General features: G+C 35.6%; 1 protein-coding gene across 1 annotated transcript in view; it reads left to right on the top strand.

Moving 5' to 3' along the window:
* The window catches only part of LOC138327402 (glutaredoxin domain-containing cysteine-rich protein CG31559-like), a 29,087-nt gene that overhangs the window by 7,585 nt on the left and 2,808 nt on the right, over positions 1-18,694 (top strand). Inside the window, exons 2-3 of the mRNA XM_069273467.1 lie at positions 16,760-16,996; positions 18,080-18,145. Coding sequence (XP_069129568.1) covers positions 16,760-16,996; positions 18,080-18,145 — 303 coding nt within the window. The remainder of the gene's footprint in view (positions 1-16,759; positions 16,997-18,079; positions 18,146-18,694) is intronic.

Consider the following 18,694-nt stretch of genomic DNA (forward strand, 5'->3'; position numbering starts at 1 on the left):
TTATAAATAAAATGACAAGATATCATACTTTGATCTTAACACTTGTACGTCTGCACGTCTGCTATATATATACTTTCCTGTATCATCACCTTCTGAACAATTTGATTTAAATAAATAAAATGTTAATTTTCATAACGCGGGTCGTCTTATGTTTCCCGCCGTCGTCCTAAATACCGCCTGGTAGTTGACTATCACTGCGCCAGACGGCAAAACAGCGAAATGACTCTCAGCTGTTGTCATATATTACGCAGGAAATCTTGCATATGTTTGGTGTTGTAACCTCATCTTAGGCCATCGATATGTATTTTCTGATGTAATTAATGTTTTTAATAAACCTTTATATTTTGCTCCGGAAAGGTAGTGGGCCTTTAAAGGCCCACTACCTTTCCGAAACGGCTTTTAATTTTTAAATTGTGCATGTAAAACGAGATTAATAACTTTGTAGAGTCACAAAAGTTATTAACTTACCGTTAATGCTACACGTATCATCAACTTTTGAACTATATAATTAAAATAAATAAAACGTTAATTTTCATAACGCAGGTCGTCTTATGTTTCCCGCCGTCGTCCTAAATACCGCGTGGTAGTTGACTTTTACGGCCCAGACGGCAAAACAGCGAAATGAATCTCCAATCATATATTACGAAAGAAATCTTGCATATCATCCATCGGTATATAGTTTCTGATGTTATTAATCTTTTACCTGAATGTTTTACTCCGGAAATGTAGTGGGCCTTTAAACTTTTTACACTCAGTAATAGAAGGAACAGTCTATCAGGTCCCCCACGATATCTTTAATCAAATAACTTTCCATTACTAGTGTCTTATACGACCTAAAATAGGACTTTGAATTTAAACGCGGTGACCGAGTGGTCCAACATATTCAACAAGACCTCCACCGCTGGGTTGCGAATTCGAATCCCATGTGGAACAGTTGCCAAGTACTGAGCGCTGGACGGTAGTTTTCTCCGGGTACTCCGACTTTCATCCACCAACATACCTGGCACGTTCTTAATTAAAATACCTTGACGGTTAATAAAAAACGAATCTAATAAAACTAAGAATATTGGAATTAGACCATATATATAAGCATCGCTATTTGCGTGAGATCGGTAAACAAAAGATCTTTGAACGTGAGATTGGTAAACAAAAGATCTTTGAACGTGAGATTGGTAAACAAAAGATCTTTGAACGTGAGATTGGTAAACAAAAGATTTCTTAACGTGAGATTGGTAAACAAAAGATCTTTGAACGTGAGATTGGTAAACAAAAGATCTTTGAACGTGAGATTGGTAAACAAAAGATCTCTGAACGTGAGATTGGTAAACAAGATATCTCTAAACGTGAGATTGGTAAACAAAAGACCTCTGAACGTGAGATTGGTAAACAAAAGATATCTCTAAACGTGAGATTTGTAAACAAAAGATCACTGAACGTGAGATTGGTAAACAAAAGATCTCTAAACGTGAGATTTGTAAACAAAAGATCACTAAACGTGAGATTTGTACTTTAAGATCTCTGTGAATGATGTGGTATAGTAACCCAGTATCAGTGTTAGATTAGTGGACATCCCCATGAGGATCAATGATGACCTAATTAAACCAAAGGTCACCGACCTACCGCCATAGGCAGGTAAAACAAATAGGTTGTGATGGGTCATTTCCGCCGAGAACGAGTAACAAATCTACCGAAAAGCTATTTAAAGGTTACGTTTATAAAAGTTCATTCCATAACGTGTTTATTACTGTATTAAAATATTCGTTTTGAAATAACTTGACACACACCATTTTAAGTGTCATCGTATTGCATCAAAATTTGCACGCTTAACTGAAAATAAAAAACATATTGACATACCTGTTAGGCTCGTAGGACTCAGTGTCATTATATTCATTAGATAGTGAACATCTAGTGCGCAGTTGGTAGATAATGAAGTTTTGATTTCTTGCTGCACCAATATTATGCAAATGTGACTTGACAAACAAAAACTTGATTTCTACATTAACACGTGTGACATACGTTTGTAATGTATTCTGTAATGTATTCCTTGTCATCCGTCGCTTGGTGATAACTGAAGCCATCTCGTCTAATGTTTTATAAATAAAATGACAAGATATCATACTTTGATCTTAACACTTGTACGTCTGCACGTCTGCTATATATATACTTTCCTGTTAACTTGGGCCCGAGGGTCCGACATGTTCTCTATCCTACTGATGGGATGTGGCCGACACCTCAAGGCCAGGACGGTACGACCTGGTACATTGAATATTCTAGAATGGAGGAATTGACTACATTTAGCGATAATATATATACTACTACAAAACGTTAAATAAAGCCTCGGCCACTCATTGTCTGTCTAATAGTTTGGCATGTTGCACGTAAAGACAAACCTTGGTATTTTTTTTGTATATCTTACATTTTTATACCAGCACAGGTGTTTTGTGTAAAATTACTATTTTCATTGTCTATCTTTATCGTTGTTACCCTCGGGACACAACTATGACAACAGCTGATGAAGCCGGTCAACCCATCCCTTTAGTGTTTCAGTGATATACGAGATTGCTTTGTACATGAAATATTATATCGTCCTCGTGAACTTTTTGTTATAATGCATCATGCCAGGTTCATGAAGTTTTATAAAGAATAGTATTTCACTATGTACACCACATTTTTCTGTACATTTGAAGCAAGCTGTTCACAATTGTCATATGATAGTATATATATGTCAAATTATGGAGAATGTCGGGTAAATGTATTGGTTACCAAGGAAACCTGATATGATAATCTAAGTTAGTCTACATGAGACACTCGCGTTTATTTCAAAATAGGAGAAAGAGGTCGTAGCCACGTGTAGGGGTAGGATACTATACCATTTTGACTAATCATATTGTTTATCAATTTAGACTTAAAGTTCTGTTGTGTAGGAAGTTTTCCTATGCTGGTTGTCACGGATACTGTTGGTTGTCATGGGAACTATCGTACATTCGGGTGGATCTCATGAACTGCTATCCACACCCAGGTATAATTTTACATACTCGTCAGTATCGGGCACTCGTATTGCCGTGAAACACGAAAGCCAACTCGTGTGTACAATACCATTACAACACTGCTCTAGTAGGGCTAAGTAAATATTGGTTTAGAGAATCGGAAGGATATGTGGTATCACCAACATTAGAACCGACTAACGGAATGGATTGTCCCGGAACATTGGCTCGCCAATAATTTGATACTGTTGAACTTTTAATTTCACCCAGGGATATAGGCCTATAGTTTGTGAAAGTGTCAATTTTGCTGACTCCAGACCAATGTCTATAAATGTCAAGTCAATATTTGTGTATTCCGAATCGGTAACGTTGTTATTTATCTAAAATGTTACTTCCATTTCGATTGCCACATTTTCGGCAAGGTCAACTGTGTAATATCATGACCTACATGGTTTTAATTTCAATGGTTATCTATCATCGTTTTAAAAACAGATAATTACTGCTTAAGCTTCGTTAGAAAAACGTTTGCCTTTTAGTGAGTTGTTGATTTATATTTTATTGTGATATGCTTTGCTGTCCAATTCATTGATTGAAAATAGACATAGAAATGCATAATCATGTAATGTAATGAATCTGTTAATATCATGTTGTTGATCCACGACATACATCCCCTCTCTTATTTGCTTTTCCAATCCATGAACAAATGTCTTTGGACATCCATTCTTGCTCTCAGGATTGCTGAAACAATTGCACGAAGCATACATGCTAGGATGTACGATGTTATTCCTTCTATATCTACATTTTCAATGCAATCCCACTATGTTTACTAAACTTATCAAGCGCAGTTTGCATTCATATAATCTATGAACCTTAAGTACTTATGACGTCATTATCATTGTGACGTCACAATATTGTCGTGCAAGCGATCACGAAAAACGGTTGTTCAAAAGCATTATTCTCAATATCTTTTGGGGTTATGAAGTCATGGACAAAAACGGAAGGACATTCTTCATGAAAAGGATGTCTGTCCGGTTTTTTGTCTATAACTCATAACCCCAAAAGATATTGAGAATAATGCTTATAATTTAATTAAGATAACTCAATCAGGTACTTATTAGGCATAAATTTCCGTAGTTTTACTTACTTTTACAATAAAACAAAATGAGTTGTGGCGCATTGATGTCTTATCCAATAATTCAGTTTGGCCAATGACTGTGCCGCTTTTAAAATTCCCCGCGAAAACGTTTTGTATTAATGACGTCATATTACTGACGTACAATTCTTTCTGTCCATGGAAAAATAACCTTAACCCTTTGAGTGCCACAGGAATCCTCTTAGAGAGTGCCAAGCCGTGTTTCGATCAAAATGTGATTTGAAAAAAATATGACGTAGAACAATTGAACAATAGAACCAGCGATGACGTCACGTCATTATCACGGCAAGCCTGGAATTCCTCTCGTCACAAAATGGATATTGTTGTGCACAACTGATAAAAGTACATGTTTGTGTACAGTTCCTAGCCAAGTGAATTTTTACCAAATTTGACATACTAATGGGAAATTTTCTACTCTTTCAGCTCATGATATTTGCATAGTTTCTCGTCACTGATTCTTTTGAGAAAAAACATATTTTCTAAACAAACAAAACATCTTCATCGCCATGTTTAGCATAACAAGGAAAGGAAGGTGTCAGCTTTGAGTTGTGCACAAAACTAATGATATCTTAAAAAAATAAACATTGGAGAACTAAGCAAATATAATGAGCTGAACATATAGATGAATTTGGAAAAAATCCACTAATAAAGAGATAAGAAAAATTCAAAGATAAAATGAAAATAAAACAAATATATAGGAAAATTTAACAATGCGGAAAGACTTTTGACCCGAAACTGTTGATGTAGCGTTTAAGGTCATGTGCTATATGTCTATTTTCAGATATTTTAACAGAAGTTTTTAAATAGAATTATATGAATCGTTGAAATAAAAAACAATGTATCGTCTCAAATCACATTTTATTTCAAACAGAAAACCAAACAACATTTATTCTTCGTGACGTCATCTGTACATGTATACATGTGTCTTACATGTAATGTACGGAAATGCCTTGAACGTACCGTATTCGCACATTTGTATCACTCTAAAATGTATAAAAAAAAACTAAGAATGATATAGGAAAAACAGACGGTCAGCCACCGAGATACATTGTATATCCATTCGGTAAATAAATGATAGCGGTGGATGGGGGAACGAGAGAATGGTACAGCGATACGGTATAAGCACAGGGGTTTGGCTCTATAGATAGTTCTCTCTCTCTCTCTCTCTCTCTCTCTCTCTCTCTCTCTCTCTCTCTCTCTCTCTCTCTCTCTCTTTATTTATATCATACAAGGTAATACTGTGTCACAGTATTACATATATATATTTAATAGAGAGAAACATGTCTATAGAGCCTAACGCCTGTGGTATATATATAACCGCAACATAGCAAGCCAAGTACCCAAAACAGGGATAGTATCGTAATGGCTAGCGAGGTAGGTGTAATCGATAACTTCACTTTCATATATTTCTTTATTTTAAGATAAGGAATTCGAACAAATGATATAATTTTTTCTCGGTGTAGACTTTGTGCATTTTCAAAATCTATTTTTTTTCAGAAAGATGAATAAGGCGGACGAGTCCTATGCATGTATATGTGTAAGTTACACCAAAAAGCCCGCGAAAAAATATCCTACAATCGACTAAAGTTGATTTGTTAGTTACTTATTTTTGTTGATGTCGATATTTATTGACGTACATTTGATGTGTCGGTAATTATTAACATTCAAGCGAACGAGAGCTATTTGTCTAAGCATACATTTGTATTTAACATAAGACATGTTTTGTGCCTGTGCTTATCTCAACAGATAAGAATGCAACTGACAATCAATGTTCTCGTATATTTATGATATTGATATATTGCGTTAATACCTGTGCATTTTATGTTGCTCTTAAGCATAAATCCCTTAAAATTAAATTATATAACGTAAATTTTATATACTTAATTATCGCCTTTTGCCCGTCGTTCTTCAGCCGTCCGTAAGCATTAATAATTCTTTTTACCGCTACAGGTAATTCTCGGAAAGTATTTGAAGTGATTTCTTTTCATTTATATTTCCCGCTTCCTATGAACATGCATATTGTAACTTAGGACAAATCAGAAAACAACATGGCTGACAGGCACCAATGCACATGCATGTGGAATTTTAAGTATTTTACTGCTACGAATAGACTTATGCTCAATTTCGGCTGAAACGTCTTTTCAAATGGTCAATTTTGCAATATAGATCTACCTGATTTTATTTATTCATTGATTCTAAACAAGTTGCCAAACATCCAGAAAATTATCTACTCTTACAGATCGTACATCAGTAATTTTAATTAATATTGTTTTTTTTTTAGAAAACCGTGTCCTATGAGCAAGCATTTTCACGCTATTTGTTAAAAAAAGAAAGTTTCATGGAGTTTTAACGGTGCAAAAATAATGATATTTTGAAAATGAAACATCGAAAGACTCAGCAAATAGTATGAACTGAGAGGGCAGACAATTTCGTATTGTTATACTAAATTTGGTAAAAATCCGTCGATAAATAAAGCCATTGTTCTTAGGTGAAAAAAGTCGAAACATTGGAGCAAACAATCACGTCGCCATTTTCCCGTCGAGCCGATCTTCTGGAGCGCGAAAATGACGTTGCAGAATAGTTAGATGACGTCATCGCTATTGTTAAACTGTCGAATTTCAGAGAGCCTAAAAAAAGGCCCTTTGGCACTCAACGGTAGTATCATAGAGCCTATATATAGGCTCTGTGGCACTCTAGGGGTTAAATATATAACCAATAAAAATGGGTGTAACATATGAAATTAAATGATTTCTTTTATAGATTAAAAATCCCTTGAGATTTCGTCATAAAATTGTAACCAAATGTAAATATAAGCATTGAACGCCTGAACAGAGGCAAATCCTACGCTTCACGGAATTTGCCTCTGTCCAGTTGGCATTCATGTTTGCTATGAATGCCAACTGAATGACGTTCAATGTTTAATGAATGGTAGACTTTACTAGCAGCGACATTGTTTGAAATTCCTTATAATTCCGTAATAGAAGCCATTGAACCCTTGGCAGCCTTGGTGTCATTCCTTCCCGACGATTCTTCCCGATGTGTTATCTGACGAGATGGAATAACATCCGTGTACATAGCGTTATTTCTTGTTTCGAAAGTAACGTGTACAAAGAAATTCAATTAGATTTTGTAGTTAAGTTTTCCGTAAGGAAGTTTTCATTCAAACTAAATCCATTCAAACTTCCTTAACTAAATTTTCCTTAAATGGTTATATTTAATTAACAGTAAAACTTGTAGCGAAATTTTCATTTTTGGTCATGCTTCTCTGGCGTCAGGACGGATGGAGAGGCGAAGTAGATGTTGGCCCAGCACTCCCTCCCCACCACACACCTCTTACGTCACCCTTTTACATTAGGATGTCAAGCTCTAGTTACATCACAGGTGTTCGTTTCTAATATAAGTATATTTATAATACTGGGTCCCAGTATTATACTTATACTTATATTAGAAACGAACACCTGTGGTTACATATAACTAGGGTCATTAAGTGTGTCAGACCTCTGACGTAATGTACGGTTAGAGTTTGTTTACCTGTAAAACGCATGTGGTCAATTGTGATAGGAAAACCATGTATAATTCTATTCTCGTTATAAGAGGTTAAGTATGACTGAATACAATCTGTCATTCGTGTGTAGGTATGTTAATTATTATAAACTATGGTCGTTAATTAGCCACGTACAATGGGAATACATAAAACGTAAGGGGAACAGAAATAGAATGCTGATTAAGTTTTGATGCATCTTAAAGGAAGCCTTACACGATCTCATAACTTGTTGCTGGGGTTTCCTTCTTCTATAGTCTCCCATGTCTTGGCCTATAGATATGTGCTGGTACCATTCAAATTGTGCTGAAACTTCGAATCCTTTCCATACATCCGCGATTTGATTTATAAGGTACACAGCTCTTCTTATTTCATTGTTATCCAATATTTCCAACCGAATTTTGTATTTAATCTGTCAATTTTCTTCATGGTTTCCATTTGGTCTTTGTTGTATTCTAAACTGTAAAGTGTACCATGTGTAATTATCGAATGAGAGCTGGGCGTTGTATCGTGCCGCTCCCTGGGCCAGCAGAAATACCCGATATCTACTAGCTTACGAAGAACTCACTTAAATGGCAATATCTGTACGGCAGTAACCCATTGTCGGGCGTAAATAAGTTATTCATTTCTATTCCACACAAGCTGTGAACAACTGGTATATGTTTAATGAAATACTTGGAAAGAAGAGGCATTACTCATGCAATCACCTATTAAACCTATGTGGTCAGGGCCAATGTGTCCTTAGCATGGTAAGCTTGAGTTGAGTGTCTTATAATATTAGGGATTACTGGTATAAAGATAAGGAATACATCAAACAATGCATTGCCTATGAGAAATACCAGGTTTGAAGAAATCTCGGTCCTCAGAACGGTTCACCGGTAATACTAATTGCAAGCTCAAAAGGCACAGGAGTATCTGACTCTTCTAGCAGTGATATCACCTAGATTTGGGATTAGGTTACATTTCTTAAGGCAATGCCAAATAAAAAAAAAAACGTCATACACTCTCACGAGAATACACCTTCGGTTTATTATTAAACATCATGTACGGCTTTACTCTAACAAGTAACCCTTATCTTGGCATACAAGGGCATTAAGTACGCTTATAACGGTATTAAACGAACTTATTAAAATAGTTCGGTAGTGGGAGGGGTTTTGAAACCAATGGTTTGGTTTGCATTTGTTACTTTACATATTATGAAAACCAAGCACTGTCCCCATCAAATCTCCCATTTTTATGTCTAATACTCAAGTTATAAATGATATCCCCACCAAATCTCTCATCTGTATGTCTACTCAAGTTATAAATGATGTCCCCACCAAATCCCCCATCTGTATGTCTACTCAAGTTATAAATGATGTCCCCACCAAATCTCCCATCTGTATGTCTACTCAAGTTATAAATGATATCCCCACCAAATCTCCCATTTGTATGTCTACTCAAGTTATAAATGATATCCTCACCAAATCTCTCATTTGTATGTCTACTCAAGTTATAAATGATAATCCCACCAAATCTCTCATCTGTATGTCTACTCAAGTTATAAATGATATCCCCACCAAATCTCCCATTTGTATGTCTACTCAAGTTATAAATGATATCCCCACCAAATCTCTCATCTGTATGTCTACTCAAGTTATAAATGATATCCCCACCAAATCTCTCATCTGTATGTCTACTCAAGTTATAAATGATATCCCCACCAAATCTCTCATCTGTATGTCTACTCAAGTTATAAATGATATCCCCACCAAATCTCTCATCTGTATGTCTACTCAAGTTATAAATGATATCCCCACCAAATCTCTCATCTGTATGTCTACTCAAGTTATAAATGATATCCCCACCAAATCTCTCATCTGTATGTCTACTCAAGTTATAAATGATATCCCCCAAACCAAATCTCTCATCTGTATGTCTACTCAAGTTATAAATGATATCCCCACCAAATCTCTCATCTGTATGTCTACTCAAGTTATAAATGATATCCCCACCAAATCTCTCATCTGTATGTCTACTCAAGTTATAAATGATATCCCCACCAAATCTCTCATTTGTATGTCTACTCAAGTTATAAATGATATCCCCACCAAATCTCTCATCTGTATGTCTACTCAAGTTATAAATGATATCCCCACCAAATCTCTCATCTGTATGTCTACTCAAGTTATAAATGATATCCCCACCAAATCTCTCATCTGTATGTCTACTCAAGTTATAAATGATATCCCCACCAAATCTCTCATCTGTATGTCTACTCAAGTTATAAATGATATCCCCACCAAATCTCTCATCTGTATGTCTACTCAAGTTATAAATGATATCCCCACCAAATCTCTCATCTGTATGTCTACTCAAGTTATAAATGATATCCCCACCAAATCTCTCATCTGTATGTCTACTCAAGTTATAAATGATATCCCCACCAAATCTCTCATCTGTATGTCTACTCAAGTTATAAATGATATCCCCACCAAATCTCCATCTGTATGTCTACTCAAGTTATAAATGATATCCCCACCAAATCTCCCATCTGTATGTCTACTCAAGTTATAAATGATATCCCCACCAAATCTCTCATCTGTATGTCTACTATAAATGTTATAAATGATATCCCCACCAAATCTCCCATATGTATGTCTACTCAAGTTATAAATGATATCCCCACCAAATCTCACCATTTGTATGTCTACTCAAGTTATAAATGATATCCCCACCAAATCTCTCATCTGTATGTCTACTCAAGTTATAAATGATATCCCCACCAAATCTCTCATCTGTATGTCTACTCAAGTTATAAATGATATCCCCACCAAATCTCCCATCTGTATGTCTACTCAAGTTATAAATGATATCCCCACCAAATCTCCATCTGTATGTTACTGTTATAAATGATCTACTCAAGTTATAAATGATATCCCCACCAAATCTCTCATCTGTATGTCTACTCAAGTTATAAATGATATCCCCACCAAATCTCCCATCTGTATGTCTACTCAAGTTATAAATGATATCCCCACCAAATCTCCATCTGTATGTCTACTCAAGTTATAAATGATATCCCCACCAAATCTCCATCTGTATGTCTACTCAAGTTATAAATGATATCCCCACCAAATCTCTCATCTGTATGTCTACTCAAGTTATAAATGATATCCTCACTAAATCTCCCATTTGTATGTCTACTCAAGTTATAAATTATATCCCCACCAAATTCTCTCATCTGTATGTCTACTCAAGTTATAAATGATATCCCCACCAAATCTCTCATCTGTATGTCTACTCAAGTTATAAATGATATCCCCACCAAATCTCTCATCTGTATGTCTACTCAAGTTATAAATGATATCCCCACCAAATCTCCATCTGTATGTCTACTCAAGTTATAAATGATATCCCCACCAAATCTCTCATCTGTATGTCTACTCAAGTTATAAATGATATCCCCACCAAATCTCCATCTGTATGTCTACTCAAGTTATAAATGATATCCCCACCAAATCTCTCATCTGTATGTCTACTCAAGTTATAAATGATATCCCCACCAAATCTCTCATCTGTATGTCTACTCAAGTTATAAATGATATCCCCACCAAATCTCTCATTTGTATGTCTACTCAAGTTATAAATGATATCCCCACCAAATCTCCATCTGTATGTCTACTCAAGTTATAAATGATATCCCCACCAAATCTCTCATCTGTATGTCTACTCAAGTTATAAATGATATCCCCACCAAATCTCTCATCTGTATGTCTACTCAAGTTATAAATGATATCCCCACCAAATCTCTCATCTGTATGTCTACTCAAGTTATAAATGATATCCCACCAAATCTCCATCTGTATGTCTACTCAAGTTATAAATGATATCCCCACCAAATCTCTCATCTGTATGTCTACTCAAGTTATAAATGATATCCCCACCAAATCTCTCATCTGTATGTCTACTCAAGTTATAAATGATATCCCCACCAAATCTCTCATCTGTATGTCTACTCAAGTTATAAATGATATCCCCACCAAATCTCTCATCTGTATGTCTACTCAAGTTATAAATGATATCCCCACCAAATCTCTCATCTGTATGTCTACTCAAGTTATAAATGATATCCCCACCAAATCTCTCATCTGTATGTCTACTCAAGTTATAAATGATATCCCCACCAAATCTCCCATCTGTATGTCTACTCAAGTTATAAATGATATCCCCACCAAATCTCTCATCTGTATGTCTACTCAAGTTATAAATGATATCCCCACCAAATCTCTCATTTGTATGTCTACTCAAGTTATAAATGATATCCCCACCAAATCTCCCATCTGTATGTCTACTCAAGTTATAAATGATATCCCCACCAAATCTCTCATCTGTATGTCTACTCAAGTTATAAATGATATCCCCACCAAATCTCTCATCTGTATGTCTACTCAAGTTATAAATGATATCCCCACCAAATCTCTCATCTGTATGTCTACTCAAGTTATAAATGATATCCCCACCAAATCTCTCATCTGTATGTCTACTCAAGTTATAAATGAATATCCCCACCAAATCTCTCATCTGTATGTCTACTCAAGTTATAAATGATATCCCCACCAAATCTCTCTATCTGTATGTCTACTCAAGTTATAAATGATATCCCCACCAAATCTCTCATCTGTATGTCTACTCAAGTTATAAATGATATCCCCACCAAATCTCTCATCTGTATGTCTACTCAAGTTATAAATGATATCCCCACCAAATCTCTCATCTGTATGTCTACTCAAGTTATAAATGATATCCCCACCAAATCTCTCATTTGTATGTCTACTCAAGTTATAAATGATATCCCCACCAAATCTCCCATCTGTATGTCTACTCAAGTTATAAATGATATCCCCACCAAATCTCTCATCTGTATGTCTACTCAAGTTATAAATGATATCCCCACCAAATCTCTCATCTGTATGTCTACTCAAGTTATAAATGATATCCCCACCAAATCTCTCATCTGTATGTCTACTCAAGTTATAAATGATATCCCCACCAAATCTCCTCATCTGTATGTCTACTCAAGTTATAAATGATATATCCCCACCAAATCTCTCATTTGTATGTCTACTCAAGTTATAAATGATATCCCCACCAAATCTCTCATCTGTATGTCTACTCAAGTTTATAAATGATATCCCCACCAAATCTCTCATCTGTATGTCTACTCAAGTTATAAATGATATCCCCACCAAATCTCTCATCTGTATGTCTACTCAAGTTATAAATGATATCCCCACCAAATCTCTCATCTGTATGTCTACTCAAGTTATAAATGATATCCCCACCAAATCTCTCATCTGTATGTCTACTCAAGTTATAATGATATCCCACCAAAATGTATGTCTACTCAAGTTATAAATGATATCCCCACCAAATCTCCCATCTGTATGTCTACTCAAGTTATAAATGATATCCCCACCAAATCTCTCATTTGTATGTCTACTCAAGTTATAAATGATATCCCCCACCAAATCTCCCATCTGTATGTCTACTCAAGTTATATAAATGATATCCCCACCAAATCTCTCATCTGTATGTCTACTCAAGTTATAAATGATATCCCCACCAAATCTCTCATCTGTATGTCTACTCAAGTTATAAATGATATCCCCACCAAATCTCTCATCTGTATGTCTACTCAAGTTATAAATGATATCCCCACCAAATCTCTCATCTGTATGTCTACTCAAGTTATAAATGATATCCCCACCAAATCTCCCATCTGTATGTCTACTCAAGTTATAAATGATATCCCCACCAAATCTCTCATCTGTATGTCTACTCAAGTTATAAATGATATCCCCACCAAATCTCTCATCTGTATGTCTACTCAAGTTATAAATGATATCCCCACCAAATCTCTCATCTGTATGTCTACTCAAGTTATAAATGATATCCCCACCAAATCTCTCATCTGTATGTCTACTCAAGTTATAAATGATATCCCCACCAAATCTCTCATCTGTATGTCTACTCAAGTTATAAATGATATCCCCACCAAATCTCTCATCTGTATGTCTACTCAAGTTATAAATGATATCCCCACCAAATCTCTCATCTGTATGTCTACTCAAGTTATAAATGATATCCCCACCAAATCTCTCATCTGTATGTCTACTCAAGTTATAAATGATATCCCCACCAAATCTCTCATCTGTATGTCTACTCAAGTTATAAATGATATCCCCACCAAATCTCTCATCTGTATGTCTACTCAAGTTATAAATGATATCCCCACCAAATCTCTCATCTGTATGTCTACTCAAGTTATAAATGATATCCCCACCAAATCTCTCATCTGTATGTCTACTCAAGTTATAAATGATATCCCCACCAAATCTCTCATCTGTATGTCTACTCAAGTTATAAATGATATCCCCACCAAATCTCTCATCTGTATGTCTACTCAAGTTATAAATGATATCCCCACCAAATCTCTCATCTGTATGTCTACTCAAGTTATAAATGATATCCCCACCAAATCTCTCATCTGTATGTCTACTCAAGTTATAAATGATATCCCCACCAAATCTCTCATCTGTATGTCTACTCAAGTTATAAATGATATCCCCACCAAATCTCTCATCTGTATGTCTACTCAAGTTATAAATGATATCCCCACCAAATCTCTCATCTGTATGTCTACTCAAGTTATAAATGATATCCCCACCAAATCTCTCATCTGTATGTCTACTCAAGTTATAAATGATATCCCCACCAAATCTCTCATCTGTATGTCTACTCAAGTTATAAATGATATCCCCACCAAATCTCTCATCTGTATGTCTACTCAAGTTATAAATGATATCCCCACCAAATCTCTCATCTGTATGTCTACTCAAGTTATAAATGATATCCCCACCAAATCTCTCATCTGTATGTCTACTCAAGTTATAAATGATATCCCCACCAAATCTCTCATCTGTATGTCTACTCAAGTTATAAATGATATCCCCACCAAATCTCTCATCTGTATGTCTACTCAAGTTATAAATGATATCCCCACCAAATCTCTCATCTGTATGTCTACTCAAGTTATAAATGATATCCCCACCAAATCTCTCATCTGTATGTCTACTCAAGTTATAAATGATATCCCCACCAAATCTCCCATCTGTATGTCTACTCAAGTTATAAATGATATCTTCAACATTTGTATGTCTACTCAAGTTATAAATGATATCCCCACCAAATCTCCCATTTGTATGTCTACTCAAGTTATAAATGATATCCCCACCAAATCTCTCATCTGTATGTCTACTCAAGTTATAAATGATATCCCCACCAAATCTCTCATCTGTATGTCTACTCAAGTTATAAATGATATCCCCACCAAATCTCTCATCTGTATGTCTACTCAAGTTATAAATGATATCCCCACCAAATCTCTCATCTGTATGTCTACTCAAGTTATAAATGATATCCCCACCAAATCTCCCATTTGTATGTCTACTCAAGTTATAAATGATATCCCCACCAAATCTCTCATCTGTATGTCTACTCAAGTTATAAATGATATCCCCACCAAATCTCTCATCTGTATGTCTACTCAAGTTATAAATGATATCCCCACCAAATCTCTCATCTGTATGTCTACTCAAGTTATAAATGATATCCCCACCAAATCTCTCATCTGTATGTCTACTCAAGTTATAAATGATATCCCCACCAAATCTCTCATCTGTATGTCTACTCAAGTTATAAATGATATCCCCACCAAATCTCTCATCTGTATGTCTACTCAAGTTATAAATGATATCCCCACCAAATCTCCCATCTGTATGTCTACTCAAGTTATAAATGATATCCACACTAAATCTCCATTTGTGTTGTAAAAGACTAAACGCTAAGGATTATACTCGGATCTGATCTATTTAGGTATCTACAAAGAAAGTGTCATTTTAAGACAATAAGAAATTGTATGTGTAAAAAGAGCACTGTAATTATTTTTGTATAATTTCAGATGTTAGCATTCTAGCGCCAATGAACATATTGACCTGAGTGATTGGTGATGAAATTGTGTAAATACCAAATAATGTGTGTAATATTACACTGCTGTTAGTCCTTACTATGTACGTATGATACTGTACGTAGGCAGGAAGGTTTCGTATAACGTATTTCAATAATATTTTTGTCCCAAGTTTACTTCCTAGTTCAGGAAAGCGAGACATGTCACGAACATATATCTAAGTTAATCTTATCCGTGCATTATCAATCTCTTGAACATTCGTATGTCATTTCTAAATACGAGGGGGGATTCAGTATTGTTGGTATTTTGTTGTGGTCAATACAATCGTTGCCTTTCTACACTAGCTATGTCACAGTCCTGTAAGCCGACTGATCCTTTATTTCATGTTGTTTGTATGATTTGTGTGGTATTTGATGATCCTCTCTCCGGATGATTCCTTTGTGACCTATTGGTGATTCGGGGCGTTTGGCCAACCTTAATGTCTCTTTAAAATGTCTACAACACCTTCTTTGTTGTCTACACGATACAGTTTTATTGTTTTGTAGGATATGTCGAGGAAAAGTGATAGTTTTTCAATAAATCGATATCGTAGTTGAGACTTCAATACCAACAAAGCATATATCAGTTTGCCCAGGGTTAAACGTTCCGTGTTTTAAGTTCATACTCTACTGATCAAACGAGATAGGAATAGGAAATCGGTTATATACAACTTTTCACATTTAATAAGTAAGTATTGTGTTTGACTAAGGATTTAGCAAAGAACGACATTGTCTGGAGAAGTTAACTTTCTTGTTTATCATTCGTTATCGATAATATCTCTACAGAACGTATCTTATTAACAATCAACCTATAGACTAAGCATTAAAATGATTTAGAAAGTTTAGATGTTGTCTTGTAACATACAGCATTGACCACAAATGCAATCTTGATGTGTTTAGAGCCGAAATGTTTGTGCCAAATCAGATTGTTTAATTTGCATTAAAAGGGGAGGTTTTTAAGGTTCACAACAAACCCCATGGTGTTTATTTTTTTAGAAATATGTATTGATATAATGAAATCTTTACGACTTCCAGAGAAACTACGCACAGCTAGAGAAGGGTAAGATCGTGATATATACGTCCAGTATGGCGATAGTCCGGGAGACGTATGAGAGGTGTGTCCTCGCCAAGAAGATCCTCCAGACCCACATGGTACGGTACGAGGAGAGGGACCTGTTCATGAGTATAGAGAACCAGCGCGAGCTCAGGGAGAGGCTAGGAGTGGACCAAGTACTCCTCCCGCAGGTGTTCGCCGACGGCGTCGCTCTCGGGGTGAGTGCCGACGTAAAATTATACGTTGTACCGTCTTCCATTAGCTTAGTCAAGGATTTATAAGCGTCATCTACGTTCTTGGATTAGTTAAATAACTTTCAAAAAGGGGGACCAACAAGCACAGCAAGCAATGCGCATGACTACATGCGCAGCGCATTAAAGACATCATTAAAATTGATCCAATACGATTGTATAACTTGGAATGTTTGTGGGTATTTTCTTTTCGTGGCTCAGAATTTATAAATCATTCAGTGGATGGACATGTTCGTGGTTGACCTAATTTCTCAGTAAAGAATAAACCAATTTTCTCTGCTTTTTATTTTCGTGCTTCAATGGTCAGCAATCGGAAATAGAATGAAAGTTTCTACTTTTAGTTGGGTTTATGAAAAAAGAGCGTTTTGCGTGTGTACACATATAGTAAATACTGTGTCGTGATGATGTTAGAGAGGACTTTCTTGTATCATCTGATCGTGCTATTTCAAGTATAAATACGGGGTGGTACTCTGTGGAGTTAGGTTACCCTTCCTTGTACCATGGTCACGATTCTAGCTTTTATGTGTCAGTACCTGTAACACGTGTAATGTGTCAGTGTACTTTAAATAAACTAGAAGTCCCTCATATATGCCAACATATCTAAGTGTGGTGTTAGGGCCAGAATAACTGGGGTTGGTGAAAAAATAAAACATAATGCGGTTGACCAATAAAAAAAATTAACTTTCTAACTACAGTTTAGATAAGGAAGGCGAGTACAACTTTGATTAAAACATTTTGGGTAAGTGGATTGTAATATAATACATTATTTTGATTGTCAAATTTATTTTCTCTTGTATTACCCTCACGGATTTGTCGATCACTGTTCGCGTGTAATTATCTAATACACTGAGAAGTCAATAAAGGTTCTTTAATGTCAATCAAATAGTATCCAATTAAAGTTGGTATAGTCCCTATATGAGGCGGACACGCCCGGCTGTTTAGAGTAGTGACCCGGACATTAAGACCTAAATCACCTTTTCTATTGTACCTTTCTCTGTAGATTATGTCATCCTGATAGAGCTGGCTGTATTCACTGTTCTATAATTACAGGGCATGCAGGAACTCGAAAATCTGAACGAGGAAGGAGAGCTTCGCAAAGTCTTCTCTAATTTTACAGTGAGTACATTATGGGAATTAAATGGGCCACATGTCATGTGTCATGGAAGTTCCCAGAATTAAGGAAATTCCTTATTTTTCCTAAACTATCGAAATGCGTTTCTATGAATAAAGTTTAACAGACTAAAGTTAAATGAAGGGATACTCATTAAGATGCGGATATCAATCATTGTAATATCTGACATTCAATATAAGGCAGAAGTAAAATAGTATTTTTATGATATATGACCATATTATGATTAAGCTTTACTTTGCTGTATTCATCCTAAGATATCCGCAGGTTATGTCATTGTTTTTGTGTCTTTACTTGGAACATACCAGTGGCCATATGATAAATACACCGGTCCTTATGCTTGTTGCATATAAATTATGTTACTCTTCCTTGATATTTTTCTTTAACAATACTTTATTGCCAAATATGGATTTGTTCTGGTCTCCTTTCTGTGCCTTTAATTAGTAGTTGGTGACACAACTTTGTCACGAGTTCTCTGTAGTGACATTTCATTATGACAACGCTATAGTACCCCTATATGATTTCCAAATACAAAT

The sequence above is a fragment of the Argopecten irradians genome, chromosome 7 (assembly GCF_041381155.1).
Source record: "Argopecten irradians isolate NY chromosome 7, Ai_NY, whole genome shotgun sequence".
Lineage (NCBI taxonomy): Eukaryota > Metazoa > Mollusca > Bivalvia > Pectinida > Pectinidae > Argopecten > Argopecten irradians.